This window comes from Dama dama, chromosome 5 (genome assembly GCF_033118175.1).
Source record: "Dama dama isolate Ldn47 chromosome 5, ASM3311817v1, whole genome shotgun sequence".
Lineage (NCBI taxonomy): Eukaryota > Metazoa > Chordata > Mammalia > Artiodactyla > Cervidae > Dama > Dama dama.
In genome coordinates, this window is record NC_083685.1 from 111,721,090 (window position 1) to 111,746,437 (window position 25,348).

Here is a 25,348-nt window from a genome sequence, read left to right on the forward strand (position 1 = left end):
GGAAGCTGCAGGGGCGGGACCAGACGGAGTCGGGACCGACGCAGAGGAAGATCCGAGTGTTTGCCGTGGTGCCGCCCCACCCCTGGTCCCCGGGAACCTGGAGGGGCCCGGCTGTGCTGCTGCGAGGGCCCTGGGAGGTACGGGACTGGGAGGCCGGGGTCGACCACCGCTTTGGGACGCTTTAGGTGGCAGGATTCTGATTCCCTCTGGGAGCCCCCTGGTGGGGAGAATGTGCAGGAGGCTCATGTGGCAGTCTCTCTTGGGGTACCCCTTAATTGCGGGGCTCGTGGGAAGAGGGGAATCTGTACCGGGAGTTACCTCTGGAGAAGTTTCTGTGTGAAATACCTTGGGGAAGTTATCTCTGCCTGTCCTCTCTGGGGGAATCTTTGTCTGGGACTTCTGGGAAACCTGTGTTTGGGGTGTCTTGAGATTTCTGTGTCTAAGCCTTATCTGGGTGTGTCCAAGGGCAGCAAAAGCATTTTGCTCCTTTCCAAAGCATTGTTTTCTTAGATTCCTTCCCTCCTTTGTCTCTTGTCTGATGTTCTTCATCCTAGCCATGGCCTTGACTGGGAACTAGAGGGAACGGATTGTCCAGATCAGCCTTTCTGGAAAGCAGAATGATGTTCTTAATTGTTCAGTCCCCAAGAAGAGTGATGTAAGATAGACCCACACAAAATAATATCTCTGGTTATTTCTCTATGGGATCATGGTTAAAGAGAGGGAGCTGAGCCAGAGCTCCCTTCAGCAACTGGTCCTCGACATCCTGTCCATTCTGTGCACAGAAAAGATCCTGGATGGTGGTGCCTTTAAGCCAGCTGCGTGGCAGCTCTTCCCGCTTCGTGGCAACATTTACTGAGCACTTGCTCTGTGCCACTTACTGACCACGTACTGGGAATAAAAGTACGATACAGCTCACTGCCCAGTAGCAGACACAGACACATTGCAGACACTATAGTGGACATAGTACACCCTCCCGAGGGTAGTGGACAGTGCCGACTCCTCAAGGCTGTGTGTTCGGTTCAGAACTTGGGCTCTCGATTGAGGGAAGGCCCTATGTCTTCATCCTGCCTCACCCAGTGTGCTTCCATTCTTCAGGGTTGAAAGCTAAGCATGGGGAAGAGCTGCAAGGTGGTCGTGTGTGGCCAGGCTTCTGTGGGCAAGACTTCAATCCTGGAGCAGCTTCTGTACGGAAACCATGTAGTGGGTGAGTTGTTGGGGATGGGCTGTGGTGGAGGAAGTGGAAGTATGAAGAGAAGATTTGATCACAACACGAAGAGGCTAAAAGTTGCTCCTGGTGGTGCTCCTGGGATCTGAAAGATCCCAACCCTGCCACACAGAAGAAATCTGGAAAGAGGAAACCCAATATCAGAGAAAGATAGGAAGGAAAAGCTTGCAAGTCACGCTGTGCTTAGCGTGGTATCAACATAAGATTAACTCTGTTCCCCAAGTCATTCCAGTCCAGCCAGGTTTGAAGTCTGACTCCGATCCTCAGCCCCCACATTCCTTTCTCCCCTTATCTGGTTGGCCTGTTAGGATATACTCAGTCACGCAGGTTCCCAATCTCTTTTCTCCCTAGAAACAAGCTTTTTTTTTTCTTTAAGCTGTGCTGGGTCTTCGTTGCCGCACGGGATTTTCTCTAGTTACGGTGAAGGCAAGAGAGGGCTACTCTGTATTGCAGTGCATGGGCTTGTCACTGCAGTGGCTTCTCTTGTTACGGAGCACGGGTGCCAGGGTACATGGGCTTCAGTAGTTGCGGTTCCTGGGCTCTAGAGCACAGGCTCAGGAATTGTGGAGCAGGGGCTTGGTTGCTCCAAGGCACGCGGGCTCTTCCCGGATCAGGGATTGAACCCCGATTTCCTGCATTGGCAGGTGGATTCTTTACCACTGAGCCACCAGCGAAGCCCAGAAACAAGTTTTCTCCTCATTTTGTCCCAGGTTCTGAGATGATCGAGACGCAGGAGGACATCTACGTGGGCTCCATTGAGACTGACCGGGGGGTCCGGGAGCAGGTGCGTTTCTACGACACCCGGGGGCTCCGAGACGGGGCCGAGTTGCCCCGGCACTGCTTCTCCTGCACTGACGGCTATGTCCTCGTCTACAGCACGGACAGCCGGGAGTCCTTTCAGCGCGTGGAGCTGCTCAAGAAGGAGATTGACAAATCCAAGGACAAGAAGGAGGTGTGTGGGGGAACCTCGGTGGTGAGAGACTGTAGACCCTTGGCTGGCTTTGGGAGGCCTGGAATGGCTCTGTCTTTCACTCATTTGCCAGAAGCTAGGTGTGAAACTGGAGGGCGGGGATGGAGACCACTGCTGGGGGTCTTCACCACTAGAGGTGCCCACCTGTTGAGACAGCTCAGCCAAAGAAGCTGCTCGAGTTTAGGAGATCCCTGCGCTAGCACATGATGTCCCCACTAGTCTTTTTTGATAGTGGTTATGTGTTCAGCTGTGAAGGCCCTTTTGTTCTCAATCAGGCATTCTGGGAGTGCTTCCTCACCAGTTAACTTAGCCGGCAACTGACTGACTCCTAGTAATCATCAGGCGTGAATGACACAGGGCTTGTAACAGAACTCCTGGAGGGGGTGCCAGATGGAGGCCCCGCCCACAGTTTCTAATGAAGGAAGAGATGAGACCTCAGCGGCTGAGACTTCTTCCCCTCCCCTAGGAGGTGGAAGTAGTTGCTTTTTCCTCTCCTCCCTCTGTTCAAGTTCTGGCTTCCATCTGGCACCCGCTCTGAGAGTTCCATGACAAGCCCGAGGTGGTCACTGGCCCTCATCCCCGCCCCCAGGGTCCATCTACAGCTACAGGCCTCTCCTGTGTTCCTCTTCCCCAGGTCACCATTGTGGTCCTCGGCAACAAGTGTGACCTGCAGGAGCAGCGGCGTGTAGACCCGGATGTGGCTCAGCACTGGGCCAAGTCGGAGAAGGTGAAGCTGTGGGAGGTGTCAGTGGCTGACCGCCGCTCCCTGCTGGAGCCCTTCGTCTACCTGGCCAGCAAGATGACCCAGCCCCAGAGCAAGTCTGCCTTCCCCCTCAGCCGCAAGAACAAGGGCAGCGGCTCCTTGGATGGCTGAAGAGGTGCCTTCCCAGCCCTGGAAGATGGGATGGGGGGAAAGGGGGGTTTAGGTGAGCTTTCCTTCCCAGTCAAGGTGGGGAGCTCACCACTAGGCCAGGCAGCTGGGCTGTCCCAGGCTCAGGTCGCTTTTGCTCCCTTCCAGCTCTGGGAATTGCTGATAGTCTAGGTTAGCACCCCCAACCCCCCCAGGCCCCCATCATATCTGCCCTGCGGTGCCTGGGGTAGTTGTGGGTCACTGTCCCTTTCACCTGCCAGGAGAGGAAGCAGAGCTATGCAGAAGTGCCGCATCTAGGGTACTTAGGGTCCCTATCACAGGGACCTCCCACTTGCTGGTTTCCTGCCAGCATCTATTCTCTCTCTCTCTCATGCACACACACCCCCTGTTCAGGAAGCCTCTACATACACCTACCCACCCACCCACCCACACACACACACACACACACACTCACACACGGCATCAGCCTGGACTCGAGAGAAAGGGCATCCAGACATCTGTGTGGAGATGTGCATGTGTGTGTGCTGGTGTTTGGGTCACACACACACACTCACACACACTTATGGCACCAGCCTGGACTCTAGAGAAAGAGTGTCCACGTATCTGTGTGTAGATGTGCACGTGTGCATGCTGGTGTTTAGGACATACACATATACTCACTCTCATGGCACCAGCCTGGACTCTAGAGAAAGGGCGTGTGTGGATGTGCATGTGTGTGCGTGCTGGTGTTCCGGGCACCTCCTCATCCAACAGCCCAGCCTCTCTCCTGTCCTCTCCTTGGCTGGAAGAAGCTAGCCTCCTGGGAGTGTCCTTTTCTGTTGTAACTCTTCCCCCGGCTTCCTCTTCCTGCTCAGGGAGCCTGTCACTGGGTGAGGTGGAATGGAACGCAGCTGGGCCGGGAGTCACCGGCTGGCTTTGTGGGCCTGCAAGGCCCTTCCCCTCTCGGGGTTTTGCTTTTCTCATCTGTAAGATGATCTCGATTCTATCCTCTCTAGCCCTGTGGTTGGATACTGCCCACAACTGCGACTGTCCCCTCAGCTTCTCCCTTTTCAAGGTGCTACGCCTACAGCCCCGGAGGCTGGGACACTGCTCCCCCCGACCACCAGGGGGCAGGAGCGCGCTACTCGCTCTAGTTGCCGGAGCGGCCGCCCGGGGCCCGATCAGCGGGCCGCCCAGGCCTGGGGACCGGTCTTTCCCGTTCCTGTGGTGGTTTTCAGCTGATCGCTGGACTTCTATTTATCAATTTCCTGTGTTTATATGCCTGCTGCCACGGTGGAGGCTGGGCAAGGTGCTCCTCTAGCGCTCCCTTCTTACCTCAGATGCCTGAGCAGAACAAGGCCAAGCAGGAGCAGCTTCTCAGGAGCTGCCAGACCTGTCGGGGGCTCAGAAGGGTGGTTACACTTCCGGCACGCGGTCAGGTGAGCTTCTAACCTGCAACCTCCCGTGCTCACCTGCTTCTGATGCACACACCTAGCACAGGTGAGACACTACAGCCAGATGACCTCCAATACACGCCCCTTCTCCCCAGGACGGGAGAGGAGAGCAGGGGCAGGCGGCCCAGCTGGGCGAGTGGAGTTTTAGGGCGTATACAGGCTTGAGCTTAAATTCATTTATTAATGTGTTGGACACAATAAAACCACAACTGTTATCAAAAAGTTTCCCTCCCCTCCCCCCTTTTTTTCTTGTACCCCCATTGGAAATAGCTTTTTAAAAAAAAGATAACAGGCGGATACTGGCGAAGTCCCATATCGTGGGGTGGTGGGTGGCAGTGCTGGGGTGGGAGGCGGGTGGTGGCAGTAATCTTGACAGCACGAAAATGGGTCTTGAGAGTGGATCCCAACACTCGGGTTCACGGCGAGGGGGGCTTGGGCTGCTGGTCTGGGGAGAAAGCTGAGTTGAGTGCTGGGGGCCAGTTTGAAGTGAGGAACTGGAGGGGAGCCCTGGGGGGTGGATTTGGTGTCAGGGGGGCCCATAGTCTGAGGGAGACCCAGTGTCACCCCACTTCCCCCTCGAGAGCTGGGGTTCAGGAAGACTCAATGAAAGGCTAAGAGGGGAGAACATGTGTGGGACTGGTCATTTCCTCTATTACAGACGGCCCAGCCAGAACATCACCATCACCATCACCTCATCCTATCAGCAGGTGGAAACCCCAGAAGCTTGCGGCTCCAGCCGCCCCTTGGCTTTGCCCCACTTGGTGCTGCTCCCTCTCTCCTCCATGGTCCTCCACCACACCCTTGTCCAGGCAGCCTTGAACCCACTCCTGCTGGAGACCCCCTCCATCATCGCCAGTGATTCTCTGGGGAATCCAGTGGATGGGGAAGACCACCCCCACCCCACCCCCTGCAGGGCATGGGAATAGAGGTCACAGTCTTGTCCTCAGGCTAGGAGAAAGTCAGATTCCTTGGGCCTCTGGCCACATGGCTGTAGGTCTTGAGTTGGGGGGATGAGAGCACCATGGGACTGGGGCTAGGATTATTGCATAGATCTTTGGGTTTTTCGGTTTGCTCCCTGTAAGTCAGGATGGGAAATGGAGGGGAGACCAGGACTAGCCCTAGACACCAGAGGCAGGGAGGGTGCAGATGGATGGTCCGTGGGCCAGGGTGGCATTAGTTGAGTCCCCAGTGCAGACTGAGGGCTGGGCAGAGCAGCTCTTAGCGTTAGCCCAGCTCTTCCTAGATTGGGCAGGACCCCCGAGGCTGTACAGGGCATTCTCCTGAGGGATGGATGGAACTGAGGCATCTCAAGGGAGAGGGATCAGGGCCGGTGGTGGGCAGAGGCGACTGCTGGGAGGGCTAATAGGGGGCAAAGACGATGGGTCCCGTGGCAGGGCGAACGGCTCCCGCTGGGGTGCGAAACAGAGCCGGACCCAGGATCGGAGCTGGGAAGAGGGTGGTGGCCGCTGTGGGGGCAGGCCGGAGGGCCAGGGGCCCTGGCAGGGCACAAATGGCTGCTGCCGCGGTGGGGAGCGGGCTGGGCAGGAAGCGGGCTGCCAGGGTCTTGGTGAGTTGCTTCTGCAAGGCCAGTTTAGACTGCAAAGAAAAGAGGGATGGACACAGTCTTTGACCCCAGGAAAATCCCCTCGCCTCCCTTGGCCCCATCCCCTAGACCTTTTGCTGCAGGAAAAACGTGACTTTTAGGATTCCAAACCTAAATCCTCCTCCCTTCCCACCCCCACACATTCATTCCACAGGGCTTTCTCCACCACCTGTCGTCCTGTCCAGAGGGAGGAGACTCTTGGGATGGGCCAAGCGGGGAGGCTAGGGGGAGTGGGGGGTGGACACGGTCTCCAGGAGATGCTCGCCCACCCCTTACGCTTGCCCCTGAGATGACCTTCCCGGGCCCACCTCCCCGGAAATTTTTCTGGGCAGATCCCAAGACAACCAAAAACCCAACCCCAGTTCTTTCCCTGCCCAGGCCGCCATGAGATGGGGCGGGGAGGCTTCCTTCCTGCCCCACCTCCCGTCGCCCAGCCTGCCCTCCCTTCCGGCCAGCCCTCTCCCCTCCGGACCTGGACCGATACCTTGAGAAGATTCACAGCCAGTGCCGCATGCTTCTGCAGCTTGCTGTGCTGGCTGGAGGGCTTGGGAGGCTTCCCGGCCACACGGTCTTTGTGTCTCCTGCTGCTCAGGTGCTAATGGACGGACAGAGAGACTGGGAACAAGACGAGGAACGCAGGGACCCCAAAACTACCCTCTCACGCTCGGCTAGCTCACCCTTCTGCTACCCACAGTTCACACACCTAATCCACTTGGCCCTGGAGCAGCCCTGGGAAGGGGAGGCAAGAATTGGCCTTGGCCTTCCAGGAGCTCACCACCCCCTGAGCATCACACCTCTTTCTCCACCTGCCCCCTGCTCTGCTCCATCCACCTTCTCCCCGAAGGCTCTCTCCTCCCTGCCCCGCGTGGGGCCCACCCCCTCACCTCTGCTCCACCCCCAATCCCAGCCTCACTTGCCCCACCTGCTTGAGCTGGGTCTCTGAGTTGACCTGGAGCTGACAGAGAGCACAGTGGAACGGGGGGCTGGGCCCCTGCCGGCCCCCCCGGCCCCCTGTCACTCTCTTGGCCTTGTGTCCAGCTCCTCCCCGGGGCACCGTGCGGCCCCGGCCCCTGCGGGGAGCGCCCCGCTGACCTTCCACCATCCACCGGTGCTTGGCTCCTGGCGGAAGGAAAGGAGACAGCTTGTCAGCACCAGAGGGGCTGCAGGGCCACGGAGACCCACCCCCTCCAAGCCAGGTCAGCCTGGCTGTCCCTTGAAGCCTCCAGGCTGCTCAACATCGACAGCCCCTCCAGCCACATGAAGTTTCTCTTTCCCTCTGAAAGGTCTTCCCATGCGTGCTAATAAGTCACTTCAGTCGTGTCTGACTCTTTGCAACCCCATGGACTATAGCCTGCCAGGCTTCTCTCTCCGTGGGATTCTCCAGGCAAGAATACTGGAGTGGGTTGCCGTGTCCTCCTCCAGGGGATCTCCCCGCATCTCAGGGATCAAACCCACGTCTCTCATGTCTCCTGCATTGGCAGGGGTTTCTTTACCACTAGTGCCACCTGGAAAGCCCCAAAGATCCTCCCAGCTGCGTTCATTTCATGCCTCAAGGAAGCTTCCTTGCAGAGTAAACTTTAGGTCGGCTTCCCTTTGACTCTCATCCCAACCCCTTCCCCCAGGTCTGACCCAAGGAGAGATGGAGGGGGTGTCTCCCGTCTTCTGTGGGGACCCTTCAGATCTTGTTGCTTCAGGCTTCTCTTCCCCAAGCATTAGCTGGAGGACCCCAAGTGCCTGCCCACTCACAGCTGGGCACAGCACCTCTGTCAGCCAGCCCTCGAGCACAATGCCCACCCAGAAGCCACAGTCTGCCCACATCTGGTGAGGGGCATCTCCTCCCCGGACTCAAGCTGGCGGGGCGCACTGACCTGTGTTGTGAGCCTGAAGCTGGGAGGCAGAATTCACAGTCACCTTACATGTGGCGCAGTAGAGGCGCCCCTTCTCGCCCCTGCCTTCCCCACTCACACCGCTTCCCACAGCAGCTGCCGCTGGTTCAGGCTCTGGGGCCTCTGGCCCAGGCTCTGGGGAGCAGGGTGGGCAGGATGAAGAGGAGGAAGAGGAGACAGCATCCAAGAGGTCTGAGGGCACTGGCTCCCTGGGTGTGGGTTCTGGACTCCGGGGTGACTGGATTTCGGGATCAGGAGGAGGGGCCGCAGGAACTGCTGGGGAGATGGAAGGCTTCGGTGAGAGGGCGAGCTCCAAGATGATTCTCAAGACCATGACTTTTTAAAAAATTTTTTATTTTTTCTAACTTTTGGCTGCATGAGGCATGTTGGATCTTAGTTCCCCAATCAGGAATCAAACCCATGCCTCCTACAGTGGAAGCTTGAAGTCTTTAACAGCTAGACTGCCAGGGAGGTCCCTCGAGACCATGATTTTAAGCACAGACATCCTGGGGGTAGCATGGCTGAGTGGAGGGCCCCTGGTGGAGGGATGACCAGCACTGAATTCCAGACTCCCCACCAAATCACTGGGCAGACTTGGGCTCAGCTTTCCCACATGAAATCATAAAGTTGGGCCCAGTGGTCTCAGAGAGCCCACCCAGTCCTGATAATCTACAGTTATTAGCTAACTGTTAAATAAGTGAAAGTCACCAAAAAGATGTACTAGAATATTCATAGAGCACTATTCCTAGCAGCAGAAACTGGAAACTATCCAAATAATCATCAACAGGAGAATAGTGAAAAAAGTTGGTGAGCAATGGAATACTACATGCAACGAAAAAGGATAAAACACAGCTACACACAACAACATGGAAGAAGCCAGATGCAAAACCTACATACTCCAGATCTTCCTCAATCTATAATGGGGTTACATCCCAATAAACCCATCATAATTAAGAAATGCATTTAATACACCTAACCTACCGAACATAAAAGCTTGGCCCAGCCTACCTTAAATGTGCTCAGAACACCTACCTTAGCTTACAGTTGAGCAAAATCATCTAACAAAAGCCTATATTATAATGAAGTGTTGACTACCTCATGTCATTTATGGAATACTGTGCTGAAAGTGAAAAACACATTGCTTGCATGGGCACAGAATGGTTGTGTGTCAGTTGTTCACCCTCCCGGTCACGTGGCTGCGGCTGTCCAACATCACAAAAGAGTATGTACCTCTGTCATACAGAGTGAAGTCGGTCAGAGCGAGAAAAACAAATATATACTAGTGCATATATGTGGAATCTAGGAAAATGTACACATGAACCTATTTGCAGGGCAGGAATAGAGACACAGAGGTAGAGAATGGACACATGCACACAGAAGGGGAAGCGAGGGTGGGACAAATTGGGAGATGAGGACTGACATACGCTACCAAGTGTAAAACAGAGCTAGTGGGAGCCTGTGTAGAGCACAAGGAACTCAGCTCACTGTTCTGTGGGGACCTAGAGGGGTGGAATGAGGAGCGCATGAGAGGAGGTCCAGGAGGGTGGGGATATATGTACACATAGAGCTGATCCACTTCCTTTTACAGCAGAAACTAATACAACATTGTTATCTGCTTGGGCTCCAAAATCACTGCAGGTGGTGACTGCAGCCATGAAATTAAAAGACGCTTGCTCTTGGAAGAAAAGCTATGGCCAATCTAGACAGCTTATTAAAAAGCAGAGACTTGACTTTGCTGACAAAGGTCCGTCTAGTCAAAGCTATGGTGTTTCCAGTAGTCATGTATGGATGTGAGAACTGGAACATAAACAAGACTGAGTGCCAAAGAACTGGTGCTTTTGAACTGTGGTGTTTGAGAAGACTTGAGAGTCCCTTGGACTACAAGGAGATCAAACCAGTCAATCCTAAAGGAAATCAGTCCTGAATGTTCACTGGAAGGACTGATGCTAAAGCTGAAGCTCCAATACTCTGGCCACCTGATGCGAAGAACTGACTCATTGGAAAAGATCCTGATACTGGGAAAGATTGAAGGCAGGAGGAGAAGGGGATGACAGAGGATCAGATGGTTGGATGGCATCACCAACTCGATGGACATGAGTTTGAGCAAACTCCAGGAGTTGGTGATGGACAGGGAAGCCTGGTGTGCTGCAGTCCATGGGGTTGCAAAGAGTTGGGCACGACTGAGCAACTGAATTGAACTGAAAACAACACACTAAAGTAATTATACACCAATTAAAAAAAGAGTATGTACCATATATCTCGAGCCCAAAAAAGATCAAAATTTGAAATTGGAAGTTCAATTTCTAACTGAATGCATATCACTTTCATACCATGTGTGCGGTGTGCTAAGTCACTTCTGTCGTGCCCAACTCTTTGTGACCCCATGGACTGTAGCCCAACAGGCTCCTCTGTCCATGGGATTCTCCAGACAAGAATACTGGAGTGGGTTGCTGTGCCCTCCCCCAGGGGATCTTCCCGACTCAGGGATCGAACCCATGTCTCCTGCACTGCAGGTGGATTCTTTACCACTGAGCCACCGGGGAAGCCCTGGAAGTCAAAAGATGATAATCCAAATCATCGTGAAGTTGGGAACCGTCTGTATGTCATTAACCAAAACCAGGTAAGACTAATCTCTGTTGAGAAAAGTCAGGCTCATGGTTATCCTGGGAGAGGGTTATAGGTGGTTGAATAGCATCACCCCCAAACTTATGTGCATCTGGAATCTCCGAATGTGATCTTATCTGGAAAGCAGAGTCTTTGCTGATGTAATTCGTTAAGATGAGATCAAACTGGACTAGAGTGGGCCCGAGGTCAGTGACTGGTGTCCTTCTAAGAAGATCATGTGAACACACAGACACGAGGGAGAAGGTGATGTGAGGGTGGAGACAGAAGGTCAGAATGTGGCCAAGGATTGCTGGCAACCACGAAGCTAGAAGAAGGGGATGAAACAGACTCTCTCTCTGCACCCCGGGAAGGAACCAACCCTGCTGACACCTTGTTCCAAAGGTCTGACCTCCAGAAACTGAGAAAATACAGTTCTGTTACTTTCAGCCACCCAGTTTGTGGTCATTCGTTATCCCAGGCCTAGGAAGCTCACAGGGTAGTGACTGGGAGAGGGCCCAAGGAGTGGGGGGGGCGGTGCTTCTGGGGTGCTTGTGACATGTTTCTTCACCTCAGCAGATTCAGGCTGGAAAATCTGAGATGCTCTTCCGTGTGGTGTGTGCCTCTTCATGTACAGATGGTATACTCCAACACAAGTGGGAATAATAATAAGCAGAAAGCGCTCCACCCCTTGTCAGACACCAGAATTGGAGTGGGACAGGGGCGGGACAAAAGTTCAGGACTGACCTTTGCTGCGCAGCTCTTCAGGGGCTCCACCGGCTGGAGTCAGGGTGGGGGACGCCAGCGTCTCATCCTGGGTCAGGGTTTGCGGCCTCTGCTTGCTCTTGGCAGCTTCAACAGCCTTGAGTTTTCTGGCATGTTTGTGGCCTTTGTAATGTGCTTCGGCCTGGTTCTGGGGAGGGGAGAGCCTGGGGTCACCATTCATTTGCTGAGTCTACCTGCCCCATCCATGAGCTGGCACATAGCGGGCAGGTCAGAGAGAGGCAGGGCTCTGGCCACACAGGGAGAAAATCCTTGCCATTGTCATTGTTATCATAGCACGTGTGTGGGCCCGAGGGTTACAGAATGCATTCTCATATGTGAGCTCCCAGGCAAACCACCACCGCCTTCCAATTCTGCCTCGGTGCCTTTTTAGCTGTGCATCTTTGGACAAGTCACTTCACCTTTCTGAGCCTCAGTTTCCTGACTTGTAAGCTTTGGGATGATAACACTGATTTCATAGGGTTGTGAGGATGAAAATGAGAACATGAATGACAAGTGAAAGCAAAAGTGTTAGTCACTCAGTCGTGTCCGAGTCTTTGTGACCCTATGGACTATACCCTGCCAGGCTCCTCTGTCCATGGGATTCTCCAGGCAAGGATACTGGAGTGGGTTGCCATTCCCTTCTCCAGGGGATTTTCCCAACCCAGGGAGGAATGACAAGGGCCTACTACAGAGAATAAGTGCTCAGTGAATATTAGTTACTAGGTTTATAAATGCATGGGTGGGAAAACAGAGCAGTCCCCACGCTTTAGGGAACATACACTCCAGATCACTCATCCTTCTGTACGTGTTTTTTAACAAATAGTTACTGAGCATTTGCTGCTTGCCAGGCACTGTGTTGGGCCCAGCATGAAAAATATATGGTTTCTCTATCAGAATGAGTCTCTCTGTCCATCACTTGCATGGCTCGCATAACCTGAAAGCCTGGAAGGAACCCCCAAATCTGGCCTGTCCACTAGGAGTTCCTGCTTATTGCTCCCCAAAGTAGGAACGACAAGGCCCTGTGGCCTCTCCTTAGGCTCTTTTACAAGAGCAGGTCTGCCAACAGCATCTCCCAAACTGCAGAAGTTGCCTGTACAGAAGGCAAACATTCCCTTGGAGGCGAGAATGAGGCTTCCCTACTCTCTCGGGGCAGGCCCTGCTAGGAAGTATGTGGACTATGGGGTCAGCCAGGCCTGGGTTCAAATCCCAGCTCTGCTAATTACCAGCTGTGTGACCTCAGGCGAGTCACTTAACCTCTCTGAAGCTCAGTTTCCTCATCTGAAAAATGAGGCTGAGGATAGGACCTTGAACCATCTCACTGATGTATCCTGAGAACTAATGAAGAGGATCGACACGAACAGATTCTGTGAACTCAGGTGTGTTAAGAACTCAGCCCCAAACCAGAACCGATGGTGGCCCCTGGGACCCAGAGTAGGGAAGGGCAGTCTGCTCTCATCAGAAGGTTCCAGAACACAGGAAAGAGGCATATGGGAGGAAAACAGAATCCCAGGGGGATGGGCTGGAAAGGGGCACAGGAATCTGGAGAGAGGAGAGGATGGGATGGATAAAGGGCCAGGAGCGGCTCTTCCTCAACGAAGGACAGAAAATACAGACCACAGTCCCTTTGCCACCCTTATTCCTCCACGCAGGAAAGACCTGAAAGCCCAGGGTCCAGCCCGCTCCCTGCCCAGCAACCCCCCAGCCTGTTTCCACAACTCCCTCTCACCGCTGAGTTGAATCTCAGGTGACAGATGTTACAGGAAATGAAGAGCTTCTTCTTCAGGGGAGAGGGGACCCCAAATGTGTGGCTGATGACAGCTTTCTGGACCGGGTCCATCTGTGGAGGGGGTGGGAGGGCATAGTAACTGTGGGGTCAGCTAAGTAAGGAGGGAGGGCAGTGCTAATTGCCCAAAACTAAAGTCTATGGAGGAGGGCAGTGGTCAGCCCATAGGAAGAAATTTCCCATGTCTGTGGATATTAGACACCAAAAAAAGAAACAGTCTCTTCCCTGGCTGACTTTCTTAGATGGCCTAGGCTTCTGCTAGGAGGCAGGGGGATGGCCATGTGACTTTTGTGATCTTGAGAAACAGAACCATGGCCTGGTGACCACACTGGCTTCCCTTGCTGCCCCTCTGGTCTCTTTTTTCGCTCATTCATGAGAATCACATCTACGTGTACAGAGAGTTGAGGGCAGGGAGAAGCAGAGAAGGGAATTTGGAATTTCCTCTCCCATAACCCAGTCTTGTGCTGGACCTGTGGGCGAGGGGAGATAAAGCTTATTATATCAGCTTTGCAGCTGTCCCAGGGCCTGAGAGAGAGCCACAGCCCAGGACAGTGGGGGGCCAGGCTGGGGGCGGCGAACAGGGTTAGCAGGTGGAAGCCAGAGGGTTCCCTGAATAGTAGGGTCATTTCCCTGGAATATGAATTTGTATTTTTTTTCTTTTCCTTGTTTTAAATAATTTCTGTTTCTTCTATCAAACCAAGCCTTTATGTTCCCCTTTCTCAAGGGCAGGGTTTTTGTGTCAAAAGCAGAAGTCGTGGGGGGCTTACTTGTCAAGAGGAACTTTCCAAACCTTCCTGAGAGAGGAGAACACAGGCCTTGAGAGAAGAGCATGGTTTCAGAAAGTTCCCTGAGACCAGAGAAAGGTTCTAACCCTCACAGCACCCAGGGCCGGGGGCTGAGGTGGGTGGGTGGGTGGTAGGGCGGGACAGGATTTCAGGGGAGAACGGCCTGCTGGGCCCCCAGTGATGAGAGCAGCAGACTGACCCCCTCGTAAGGACCATGTGCCCAAACAGTGAGCATGTCAGCAAGCAACAGTGGGGACTGAGAACCAGAGGACCCCCCCAATTGTCTCAGGCTCCTTAGGATCTTTGTACAACCCTGGAGGGTGGGAAGGAAGGGGCTCCCAAGGGTGATTAGATGGAATTTCCCACCATCTTGTCAGGATGGCCTGGGGCTCATCAATGATTACATTTGATCTTTCAAATTTTTTTAAAAAGGGGTCATATAGCTCATATAGTGAAGTAAATTTCAGATTTACACACATACATGGAAATACATGGGAATACTAGTACACAGGCTAGTAGTGGGCAGACACACAGCACATAAACTTAACAGGCAGTTACAAATCACAGAAACAAGCAGAAAGATACACACTCACCTGCACACCAATGGCACACATCCACAAACTTAGAATCACCCAAACCATATTAAAAACATACACGCAGAGGCCAGACACACACCAAACACATACACAGTGGACACAAAAAACTCTCAGATACCCAGGCATATACACTAAATAAAGACAACTATGCAGGCATAAAGAGTTCACAAGCACATGTGCACAAACTCACACCTACAAATACACAAAATTCTATAGAGACAAACTAAAACAGAAAGGCACACAGACATACACAGATCATCGGCAGATGCCCCTTTATGAAAACTTGCTGAAACCTGCAGTCCACAGGCCCTCCGGGCCCAGCAGCAGTTGATAGGGGAGAGGACGGTAGCATCCTGGATATTCTGGCCTAAGGAGGAGCTGGGCCCCATTTTGGGAGCACCTGTTCACTCGGGGGGATGTTGCTCCTGGTTGGACCCAGCTTCTGAGAGCCGGCCCCTGGGAGCCCACCTTCCCAGCCCACCCCCATGCTGGGCTGCACTCCCCCCACCCGCCCACCCAGCCCGTACCGTGCTGAAGTTGGGGAAGAGATTGAGCGGGGTGGCGCCATTGAAGTGGAAGGTGAGCAAGTGCTTGAAGTCCAGCGGGGGCTGCAGAGGCCTGGCGGGCAGGGCCAGGGAGGCCAGCAGCGGGCTGGGGGCTCCGGAGGCCGGGCCTGCTGCAGGAGGAAGAAGGTCAGGGTCTGAAACGGGGAGTCACAGGGCTCGCTCCTCCCTCCACAGCCAGAACAAGAGGTTGATGGGCTTCTTGGCTGTGGAGCCAGGGCAGAAACTCCTGTCTCCACAAAGCAGCGCTGGCTTAATCCAGGGTGATTATAGCCCATTTCTGCATCTCTCCCCTGCACCACTGGGGAAGGGGAAGCAGAGGGTCCACAGTTCCAGGCTCCTAGCCCAGAAGGATGACCACACCCCCCCACAGGGGCAGCATTATGGCCCCAGTGAACCCCAGAGGGGAGTCGGGGGGGCCCCTGACACACACACCACCATGGAGACTGCATGATGCACTGGGTTTCCACTTTATTGCAAATTAAACCCAAACCCAGGAGACTTGGGGAAAGGCCAGCCCCCTCCCCTCTCACTAACTACTCCCCTCCAGAGCCCCCACAGCATTCACAGCAAGGACTGAATCTGAAGGGATGTGTTCCCCAACTCCGGTGAGCCCCCAACTGCTCTCCCCTGGAGACAAAAAGCCCTCCAACACCCCTGGGTCAGGCCTGAGGCTGGTCCTTGGGGTCAACCAGTCCAGCACTGTAGTTTATACAGTCTTTGGTCTTAAGGGTCTGAGGCAGGGGCCTGGGTTCAATCCCTGGTCAGGGAACTAAAATCTCAAATCTCAGCACTGCCAAAAAAAGAGAGAGAGAGATCTGAGGCAAGGGCAGGAGAAGGTTAGGAACTTGGAGAACAACCAGACTTTGAGGAAGAAAAAAATTAGAAATAAATTCAGTCCATTTGGGACTTTTTTGAACCCTGTCGTTGCAAAACCAAAAGAAATCCTTTTAGATTTTGTGTGTTAACACTAGGGAGGCTAGGATAGATTTATTTCACATTGATAAATATGTATGTCTATGTGTGTGCTAAGTCGCTTCAGTCTAGTTTGACTCTTTACCACCCTATGGACTGTAGACTGCCAGGCTCCTCTGTCCATGGGATTTTCCAGGCAAGAATACTGGAGTGGATGTCTAAGTACATGGCCAAATACAGAAAAGTTTCAGGCAGCCTGTTGGTGGAGAGGGAACCTCTTACTTCCCTTGAGCTTTTTCACAGAAAGGGTGCTCTGCTGTGTGTCAAAAACAAAGACGTTTTTTCCCCCAGTCACATCTGAAGAGAAGACATGTTGCTAGGAGCAGGGCTAACAGTCAAGGACCCAGTCTCCTGGACTTCAACCCCTCAACTATGGAGGCTCTGTCTTCCTCCTTCCAACCAAGACCCCTCCGCTTTTCTAGAGAGAAAACTTGAGTGGAGTTCAGAGGGAAAAGGATGAACTACTCCCCGCAGAACTGGAAAGGTCAGAAGTGGTATTTTGGGTGCCCGAGACCCTAGCACCTCTGCCCACGGGCCCCAGCGCCCACTCGCACCCCGGGCCCAGCTCCTCTTCCACATCCCACTGAGCTGGGTTAGTACTCAGCCTGGAGCCGAGGAAGCCTGGGGAAGGTGGGTGGCAGGCCACAGTTAGGAGGTAAGCTTGCTAGGTCAAATCTGGCTTGGCCCTTAGCAAGCCCAGGGGCCCCGGACTGGCTGGACGGAGGCGAGGCGGCCGCTCTCAGGTGAGCTGCGAGCCCAGGAGGCCCTCGCCCCACCCGCTCTCTAGGAACTCCACCGCCAGCGCAAAGTCAAACTCGTGCAGCGGCGGCCCATCCACCGCGATCTTCACCGCGGGGCCGCCCCGTCCTTCCCCCGCCCCGCCCGGCCCCCACCACCGCAGCTCCCGGCTGCGGCCGACCTTGTCCAGGAGGCCGGCGCCCGCAGGCAGCGCCAAGGCCAGTGCGGCCAGGGCAGCGAAGTCGGGGAAGAGCTCGTGCAGTTCTGAGCGCGCGCACGCCAGCTTGGTGCACAGGGCCCGCGGGCCCAGCCGCCCCAGGCTGCACACCACGCGCTTGAAGAGCGCGAAGTCGCCCAGCGCCCTCTGGCGCACCACAGCGGGGGCGAAGGCGCGCAGCAGGACGCGGAGTGCCCCCTCGCCGTGAGCGCCCAGCTCCTCGGGGGCCTGCGGGTAGCGGCGGGGGTCGAAGATGGCCGCGAAGGCGGCCACGGCGTCCAGAGAGGGCCCGGGGTAAGAGTCCCGCAACCCCCTTCGCATGGAGGCCAAGAAGGCCCCCCGCAGCCGCTCCAAGCCCTGGACCGCAGCCTCAGAGTAGCCCACCAGCTCCACGCCACGGTAGGTGCAGCGGCCACGGCCCAAATCGGGGCTAGAGGATGCCAGTTCCTGCAGGAAGCCCTGGAGGTGCGCCCCACCTGAACTGCACTGTGCGTGGAGGGAGGCTGTAGCTGCCATCACCAGAGGCTGCAGCAAGGCCAAATCCGGCTCCTCTGGCTGCAGGACAAGGGCCAGCTTCTGCACGGAGGGCAGAACATCCAGCAGGAGGTGGGTGAAGGCCACGAAGGTGAACTGGCGAAGGGCGAGGGCCAGCGCCCTCGTGGTAGGCGAGGCTGGGGCAGAGGCCTCCAGGGTGGGCACCAGGCAAGGCCAAGCCTCAGCCACAGCTTCCACCACTGGCAGCAGGGAGGCCCAGGGCACTGGCCGTGGTCCTGCCAAGTCAATAGCTGCAAGGTCCAGTGCCGCCCTGAGTTCGGGGACCACGTGAGAACTGGGGCCGCCGTGCAGGCGGAATAGGGCATCCAGTACGCTTTCATATTCACCTAGGTAGGCAGGGGGTTTGGGGTCTGTCCGGCCAGGGAGGCAGTGTAGCTCCGTGAGCAGTGGGCAGGTGGCCCGGAGCTGCGGGCACACGCTCCCCAGGCGGTCACTGGGGAGGCTTGAGCTGAGCCAGGCCAGCTTGGATGCAGACACGCCGAAAGCCTGCAGAATGTCCAGGAGTTGGCCAGCAGTGGCCTCGCCTTCCTGTAGCTCCACACTGCCCAGAAAGGTGGTGGCAGGCTGGCCATCGCAGGGGGACACTGAAGTGACAAACAAGGCCAGACTGTGGGACTCAGACCAGTCCCTGGTCTCGTCCAACACCAGGCCCACATACGGGGATGCCTTCAGGCGCTGACGGGCCTCTGTGTGCAAGACACTGGCGATGGCCACCTGGGACAGCCAGGGAGAGAAAAAGAGGGAGGACAGGGTTAGGCTTGTCCTGAGAAGGGGAGGCAGACAGGATGGGGTGATAGAGCACAGGCCTGGGGTTGGACAGTCTTAGGGACTAATCCTAGCTTTGTCACTGGCTGTGTGACCTTGAGCGAATCATTTCACCTCTCTGTTCATCTCTGTTTCCTCGAGGCTAATACTTGCCCCCAATCTCCTTAAAAGGTTGTTGTGACTTACCAATTTTTTTTTTAACCCACACCACACTGCTTCTGTGATCTAGTTCCCTGACCAGGGATTGAACCCAGGCCCTCAGCAGTGAAAGCTTGGAGTCTTAACCATAGGACCTCCAGAAATTCCCGTCCATGTAATCTTTGTTGTTATGTTTATAAATGTAAAAGTGCTTTAAGAATCATAAAGATTCTAAAGCGTCTTGTTAGTTTCTCTACAGCATTGCCCCAGTCAACCTTATTCTTGAGGGTCTCCCTCTGCTCAGCTGCTCTGGGATTAACTGATAGGTTGACCGCCCACGGGTTAACCAGGGCCCCAGCTGCATGCTGTTTGTCTCTCATCTCTTGGTAGGATGAGATCCAACCCCCCCACCCCCACACCAGCCCCCAGGACTCATAAAGCCAGTACCTAGGACAGAGCTACATGAGTATGCATGTCCCCAGTGGCCATGTGGGTGATACTGAGTTTCAGGAGGACCAGGGATAAACCAAAGGGAATGGGGAAGCCCATGCCCTGCTCTCCAGCTCCAGAACTTCATGCCCTGACTGCACAGGACCTAGTTTCTCAGCAGAAGTCAGAAGTCCACATTTTTATATGGAATGTCTTTTTTTTTTTTTTTTTTAACTTGGAGTCTTTCGGAAACACTGTGAAATCTACCAAAACATGCCTGTGAGCCAATCAAGCCCCCAGGCCACCAGTTTGCAACCTCTGGCCTAGGTAGTGAGTCAAGCACCCCTGAGCCCCCGAGGACAGAGCCTGGTCCGGCCTCTTCACTGTTAGGCGCCCCGCAGCTGGCCCAGGGCCTGGCACCTAGTATGCCCTCAGTGCAGGGAGGATGGGCAAAGGTGTGAATGAGCTGCTTTGGCCTCTTCCCCCGGGGCCTGGCATGCTGGTGCCATGCCCAGATGGCTCAATGTCCTCCCTCCTCAATCCCTCCCCCACACCCCTGGCTGCCACCCACCTGCATGTCCCTCACCCTCCTGGGGCTGTAGTAATCGCCGTGCTCCGTGCCCAGCAGCGCCTGGCACAGGTTGAATCTCTGCAGCTCAAGCAGGGCAGAGCAGCGGTCGTCAGGCACTTCCTCCTTGGCCATGCAGTACACCGTGGTCAGCACGGCCACTTTAGCCGGGTCTGCTTCCACCTTGACGCCCCTGGAGCTGGGGGTGGTGGCCAGGCCTGGGCAGGCCCCTCCGCCCTCAGCCTGGCCCTCAAAAGAGGGCTGGCCCCGGTTGGCAGCCAGAGCCTGGCGGTGGGCCCCCGAGGTCACGTGGCGCAGCAGGGCGTGGCGCTGGAAGTTGTCCGTGCCCACAGTGAAGGCATTCTCCGCTCTGCCATGCTTGTTCCGCACCAGGGCCTGGCGGCACTCGAGGCAGAACATCAGCTTCCGCTCGTAGTCAAAGTCCAGCCAGGTGAACTCCTCTTTCCAGTGCTCGTTGAAGTAACGCTTGCACTTCTTGTTGGAGTTGGAAGCCTCTCCGGCTGGTTTCTTCCCTGGGGGCACCATTCCTCCTCGGGGGGGCAGGGCACCCCCAACCCCTGCACAAATGCTCTTGCCCCCCAGCCTCCCCCGCACACCGAAGCACCTCCCTTGACGGGGGGAGTTGGTAGGGAGGCAGGAGGGGGGCAGCCCGCCAGGCTAAAGGGGACCATTCATCTAACTTAGCCAGGAAAGTTTACTTCCGCTCCGCTGGTGGGAGACTGAAGGTGAAAGAGACAAGGGAGAGGTGTTAGGCGTCCACTGGGGGTTATGCTGCCCTCAGAGCACTCCCCGACCAAGGGGTGATTTGGACCCAAGGGGGAAGGGCTACTGGGAGTGGGCCATAGAGTGTTATCCAAAGTAGGTTGAGGTATGGGTGGTCCCAGCTCCCCAGCAAGGGTCTCCCTCCATCTGGGACAAGGCATCGATTGCTTTGACTGCTGAAGCATGTCAGAACTCGGAGCTGGAAAGATTGGCACCATCTACGCAATTTTATAGGTGTGGGGACTGAGTTCCGGAGACCAACAGTGGTTCTCAGAGCTCATGAATAATGACACCTTGACCAAAGGATAACTGGTGTCTTCAGAAGGAAGTTAGCAGCTAGCTGAGCTCCCGGAGCCAGAGGACTGAGAAAGGGGATTGGTCTTCTCTGGAGCTTCATTCCCTAAAGACACACATGGACACACTCACACACACACACCAGTAGTGTGGTTCTGGGAAGGGTGGCCCAGACGTGAGGTGAGGGCTGGGTTCCAGATTGAAGGCAGTCAGCGGGTTGCCCCTACCTCCCTCACCCTACCACCACCCCTGGTGCTAGATGAGAATGAGCAGATCAGCCCCAGAAGGCCACGCCAGCTGATGGCCAAGACCTGCCAGCTCTGCTTCCTAATTCTCTCTCACACCTGCCCTTCCTCTCTGTTCACTGATAACAACAGCAGTCACTACCACTTACTGAGTGTGAACTGAGTCAGGCCCTGTGCTGAGGGTTGTGATGACTCCGTTAGGAGACCAAGATTACCCTTGCGAGTATAATCTTCACTTTGGACAGGAGGAAACTGAAGCTCAGGGGCTTTCAGGGACTTGCCCAAGGTTTGCCAAGCAATAAGTAGCTGAGGTAGAATTACTGGGTTGGCCCCAAAGTTCATCTGCAGTTTTCCCCCATATCCTCTTGGGCTTCCCTGATAGCTCAGTTGGTAAAGAATCCACCTGCAATGCAGGAGACTCCGGTTCAATTCCTAGGTCGGGAAGATCCACTGGAGGAGGGATAGGCTACCCACTCTAGTATCCTTGGACTTCCCTTGTGGTTCAGCTGGTAAAGAATCCGCCTGCAATGCAGGAGATCTGGGTTCAATCCCCGGGTTAGGAAGATCCCCTGGAGAAGGGTAAGGCTACCCACCCCAGTATTCTGGCCTGGAGAATTCCATGGACTGTATAGTCCATGGGGTCGCAATGAGTCGGAAATGACTGAATGACTTTCACTTTCACATAACATCTTTTTTTTTTTTCACATAACATCTTACAGAAAAAAAAAAACCCGAATGAACGTTTTGGTCAATGCAATAGAACCCGAGTCCTCCTGACCCCACAGGCCACACTGAGACCCTGGCCTGCACCGTCTCATCTGGATTATGCAGCGGCCTCCACCTCTGCAGTGGTTCCCCCACTCATACCTGATGAAACAGCCAGAGAGCAAGGCCACACAGAGATCTCACTATGTCACTCCCTGTGTCCATGTCTTCAGTGGTGTCCCACTGCCTAAGTCTACATACCTCGCCATGAGCCAGCGAGGGCCCCCCAACCTCTAGACATCTCCAGAAGCTTCCCCACTTCTGTCTGCTCAGCCAGATCCAAAGGCTTACCGTGGCCCGCACACATCAGTCTTACGTTTGCACCTGCCTCTAGGCCCCTGCCTGGAACTCCTTTTTTCCCTGGCTATTTCCCATTCGTTCCTGGCGAGCAGCTCAGGCATCCCTTCTGCCACCCGACCCACCCCCAGCCTGGGTTGGTACCTGTCCTCTTTGTTGTTTAGTTTCTAAGTCATGTCTGACTCTTTCACGACACAATGGACTGTAATCCACCAGGATCCTCTGTCCATGGAATTCTCCAGGCAAGAATACTGGAGTGGGTTGCCGTTTCCTTCTCCAGGGGATATTCCTGACCCAGGGATCAAACCTGCATCTCCTGCATTAGGAGATGGATTCTTTACCACCGAGCCACCGAGAAGCCCCACCTGCCCTCTCATCACCCGTAATTCCCCGTGTACCAGTCTTTGTAACACAACACAGTGAACACAGGGATCCTCTGTGTAACTCTGCACTTGGTTCCTGAAAGGCCAAGATCACATTTATTCATTTCTATACCTCTAAGTTATTGTGCATGCAGATGACTCTCAGCGAAAGTTGATTGTTTGAAAGAATGAAAGGATTTATTTTGGCTGTATGAAACAACTTCTTGTTTCTGAGACCATAGGTTTAGCTGATTCTAAACTCTGAGAAAGCAGTGACTGTCTTGCCCACCTGATGTTATTCCCGGAACTCTGTGTAGGACCTGGCACTTACTGGGTAGGTACAATAAGGGTAGATGAGTAGAATTCCAGGGGGAACCCATTCAGTATAAAGAGAAGCACTCCCTGTTGCCCGAAGTGGGTGAACCCTGCTGGTTCTCTTCCCCTGGATTGTAGGGGGGCAATTGGTACTGCTCATCACACTCTCCTGAAGCACACTTTTCTCTGACCTTCCAGGATCCCACATCCCCTGGATTTCCTTGCTTTCATCAGCCACTCCTTTGATGGCATCTCATTCTCTTCTTCCCAATCTCAAACCATCCAGAGTCAGAACCATCTCTGCAGGACACTCCTCTGGGCACCACACCTCTCTATCCAACTGCCTTCCTGGCTTTTCTAGACAGATCTCTCCTGCATCTGTCCCTACAACATCTGCTCCTCTCCCAGGCTCCCTCACTCGGAAAATGGCCCATTCTCCCACACAGGTGCTCAGGCCAGAAACCTGCCTGTCCAACCCCCACTCTCTTCCCCATTAGGACCTGATCCAGCCACGGGTCCTATTGATTCCACCTCCCTGATCTACCTCTAACTCCTCCCTCCTCTCCATGCCTCTGCCACCATCCTTGTGCAGGCCACCGTCATCTCTTGCCTGGACTATGGCAGTTGATTCCTGATGGCACTCTGCATCTCCACTCTTACCCTGCTCTTGGGTCAGAAACTCTCAGTACCAGAGGGGGCTCTTAAAAATATACCGCTTAAAATCCTCTCACTATTGGGACTTCCCTGTGGTCCAGTGGTTAAAGATGTGCATGCGTGCTAAGTCGCTTCAGTTATGTCCAACTCTTTGCAATCCTATCGACTGTAGCCTGCCAGGCTCCTCTGTCCAAGGGATTCTCCAGGCAAAAAAAAACTGGAGTGGGTTGCCATGCCCTCCTCCAAGGGATCTTTCTGACCTAGGGATCGAACCCGCATCTCTTATGTCTCTTGGCATTGGCAGGCAGGTGCTTTACCACTAGCACCATCTGGGATACCCCAGTGGTTAAGACTCTGTGCTTCAAATGCAGGGAATGCAGGTTTGATCCCTGGTCCAGGAACTAAGATCCCACATCCCAAAGAAAAAACCAAAAACCAAACAAACAACCCCCTCTACTGCCCATTGCTCTGAGGCCAGCACCAGAATCCCTTTCTAGGTGTGTCAAATGCTCAGGCACTGCTGACCTCCCTAGGGGACACTTGTGCCTCCCTCCCCTTCCAGATACATTGGTCTTTACTCACAGTGCCAGAGTCCCATCCCCAGGACCTCTGCACATGCTGTGCTTTCTTCCAGAATGTTCCCACCCTCCTTCCCAACACTTTGCCTATTCTACTTCCCCTCTGATTTAGCATCATGGCCGCTCTTCAGGGGAGGCTTCTCTAATAATCCTCTCCCAGCAAGTCCCCTTAATTCTCTGTCACTACCCCCTGTTTGTTCTTTCCATCACACTCCCCAAAGTTTATAAATCTGCTTATTTCTGTGCAATTTCTATTGCTTGCACTCTCGCTGCCCACCCACCCATTCCCTCCCACAAACTCCCTGAGGGCAAGAAAGGTAATTAACTTGTTCCTATCTGGACTTCAGAGAAGGGAACCTTGGCTGGCACCCAGCAGGTGCTCCAACAAACTTGAGAAGTAAACAGGTAAGGAAGCAGAAACTCTCAGGCAGAGGGAGTGATGGAGTGGGCCCCTGGGCACCTATTGGGTAGCTAAAATAGCTACCTTGGCCATCCTTTCCTCCTAGATCCCATGCTGCTTCTGTGGCCTTGTCCAGTCCACCACCCAAAGGATCTCAGAATGGGGAGGAGGTACGAAGCCAAGATGACATCCTTCTGGAAGTTTGTCACGGCCTTTCCTGTACCTAGAAGCTACCCCATTCTTCAGAGGGATAAAACTACCGTGAGACCTAGGGTGTTCTTGAGACAAGAACAAAAGAGTAGGGAGAAAGGAGAACTGGGAAGATGGAAATTCTGAAACTGCACTGTCCAATAAGGTAGCCACCAGCCGCATGTGGTGGTTTAAAATTAATCAGAATTTTAATCTTTAAAAGTCAGTTCCTCAGTCACACTAGTCACATTTCAACCTCTTGATAACCACGTGTGGCTAGTGCCTATTGTATTAGATGGCCCAGAGAGAGAAAGTTCTCTGGGATGGCCCACATCCCAGAAAGTTCTATTGAACAGTGCTATTCCAAGAGATCCCTGCAAAAGCCATCGACATTCCCCCACCTCAACCTAAGGAAACCAGGCTGGGTGGGGCGGGATGTAAATAAGACTGACTATGTGACCAAGGTTAACCAGGAGGGTGTACCTGTTACAGACCCAGGTGGCCTCACACCTCTCCACACCCTGGCCAGCTGGATGGGAGCCCATGAGGCGATGACGTTGGCTGGTGGTCCCCACTCCATCCTTGCAGGGAAGCCTCAAACTGAGTGTTTATCTGGCTCTAGGATGAGGGTCCCCAGTCCCCTGCTTAGGCTTCTTTGGGTCCCTTCCTTTTGGGACCCCACTAGGAGGAGTTCCCGCTTCAGGCAGAGTAGGGGCAGGTGTCCCCTCTCCCACCCCGCAGGCAGCCAGGTGAGGTCGGGGGTCCCTGCACACCCCTACCCAGCCGCCCCGGGCCAGGCTGCGAAGGGCTGGGGAACTTCCTCTGGGGGGCGCGCGGTGGAGGAGCCCTCCGAAGGGTGCCGCCCGCCCCGTGCCAACTCGCCCGCAGGGCCCCCAGCCCCCGTCGCCGCCCCCTGCCCGGAGGCTCCGGGAGGGGGCGCCCCGCCCTCCGGGACTCACGGAGACTCGGGAGCCACCATCTTGCTCGGTGGACGCTCTGG

The 25,348-nt window shown here is 54.6% G+C and overlaps 2 protein-coding genes across 4 annotated transcripts; one reads left to right on the forward strand and one right to left on the reverse strand.

Moving 5' to 3' along the window:
- Nucleotides 1–5,175, forward strand: NKIRAS2 (NFKB inhibitor interacting Ras like 2). Of its 2 annotated transcripts, XM_061144016.1 has the most exons (5): nt 1–137; nt 1,096–1,204; nt 1,936–2,177; nt 2,830–3,073; nt 5,158–5,175. In XM_061144016.1, exons 2-4 carry the CDS (start codon nt 1,111–1,113, stop codon nt 3,067–3,069), a joined length of 576 nt encoding a protein of 191 aa, XP_060999999.1. In that variant the 5' UTR covers nt 1–137; nt 1,096–1,110; the 3' UTR covers nt 3,070–3,073; nt 5,158–5,175. The 2 variants fall into 2 exon arrangements, with proteins under 2 accessions (XP_060999999.1, XP_060999998.1); XM_061144015.1 differs by lacking the exon at nt 5,158–5,175 and having other exon boundaries at nt 2,830–4,726.
- Nucleotides 4,723–25,348, reverse strand: ZNF385C (zinc finger protein 385C). Of its 2 annotated transcripts, none has more exons than XM_061144014.1 (10): nt 25,308–25,348; nt 19,470–20,206; nt 17,488–18,280; nt 15,046–15,194; nt 13,081–13,191; nt 11,337–11,502; nt 7,971–8,261; nt 7,025–7,221; nt 6,587–6,697; nt 4,723–6,095 (listed from the first exon to the last, which is right to left on the reverse strand). In XM_061144014.1, exons 2-10 carry the CDS (start codon nt 20,010–20,012, stop codon nt 5,859–5,861), a joined length of 2,598 nt encoding a protein of 865 aa, XP_060999997.1. In that variant the 5' UTR covers nt 20,013–20,206; nt 25,308–25,348; the 3' UTR covers nt 4,723–5,858. The 2 variants fall into 2 exon arrangements, with proteins under 2 accessions (XP_060999997.1, XP_060999996.1); XM_061144013.1 differs by having other exon boundaries at nt 7,971–8,264.

Bases quoted from the DNA above. Each gene is read 5' to 3' on its own strand.
- NKIRAS2 (XM_061144016.1), top strand. From the start codon at position 1,111: ATGGGGAAGAGCTGCAAGGTGGTCGTGTGTGGCCAGGCTTCTGTGGGC. The intron at 1,205-1,935 runs GTGAGTTGTTGG...ATTTTGTCCCAG, and splicing joins GTACGGAAACCATGTAGTGG to GTTCTGAGATGATCGAGACG. The intron at 2,178-2,829 runs GTGTGTGGGGGA...CCTCTTCCCCAG, and splicing joins AATCCAAGGACAAGAAGGAG to GTCACCATTGTGGTCCTCGG.
- ZNF385C (XM_061144013.1), bottom strand. From the start codon at position 20,012: ATGGTGCCCCCAGGGAAGAAACCAGCCGGAGAGGCTTCCAACTCCAAC. The intron at 18,281-19,469 runs GTGGGTGGCAGC...TGGCTGTCCCAG, and splicing joins GGAGGGTGAGGGACATGCAG to GTGGCCATCGCCAGTGTCTT. The intron at 7,222-7,970 runs GTCAGTGCGCCC...TCCTTCCGCCAG, and splicing joins GCTTCAGGCTCACAACACAG to GAGCCAAGCACCGGTGGATG.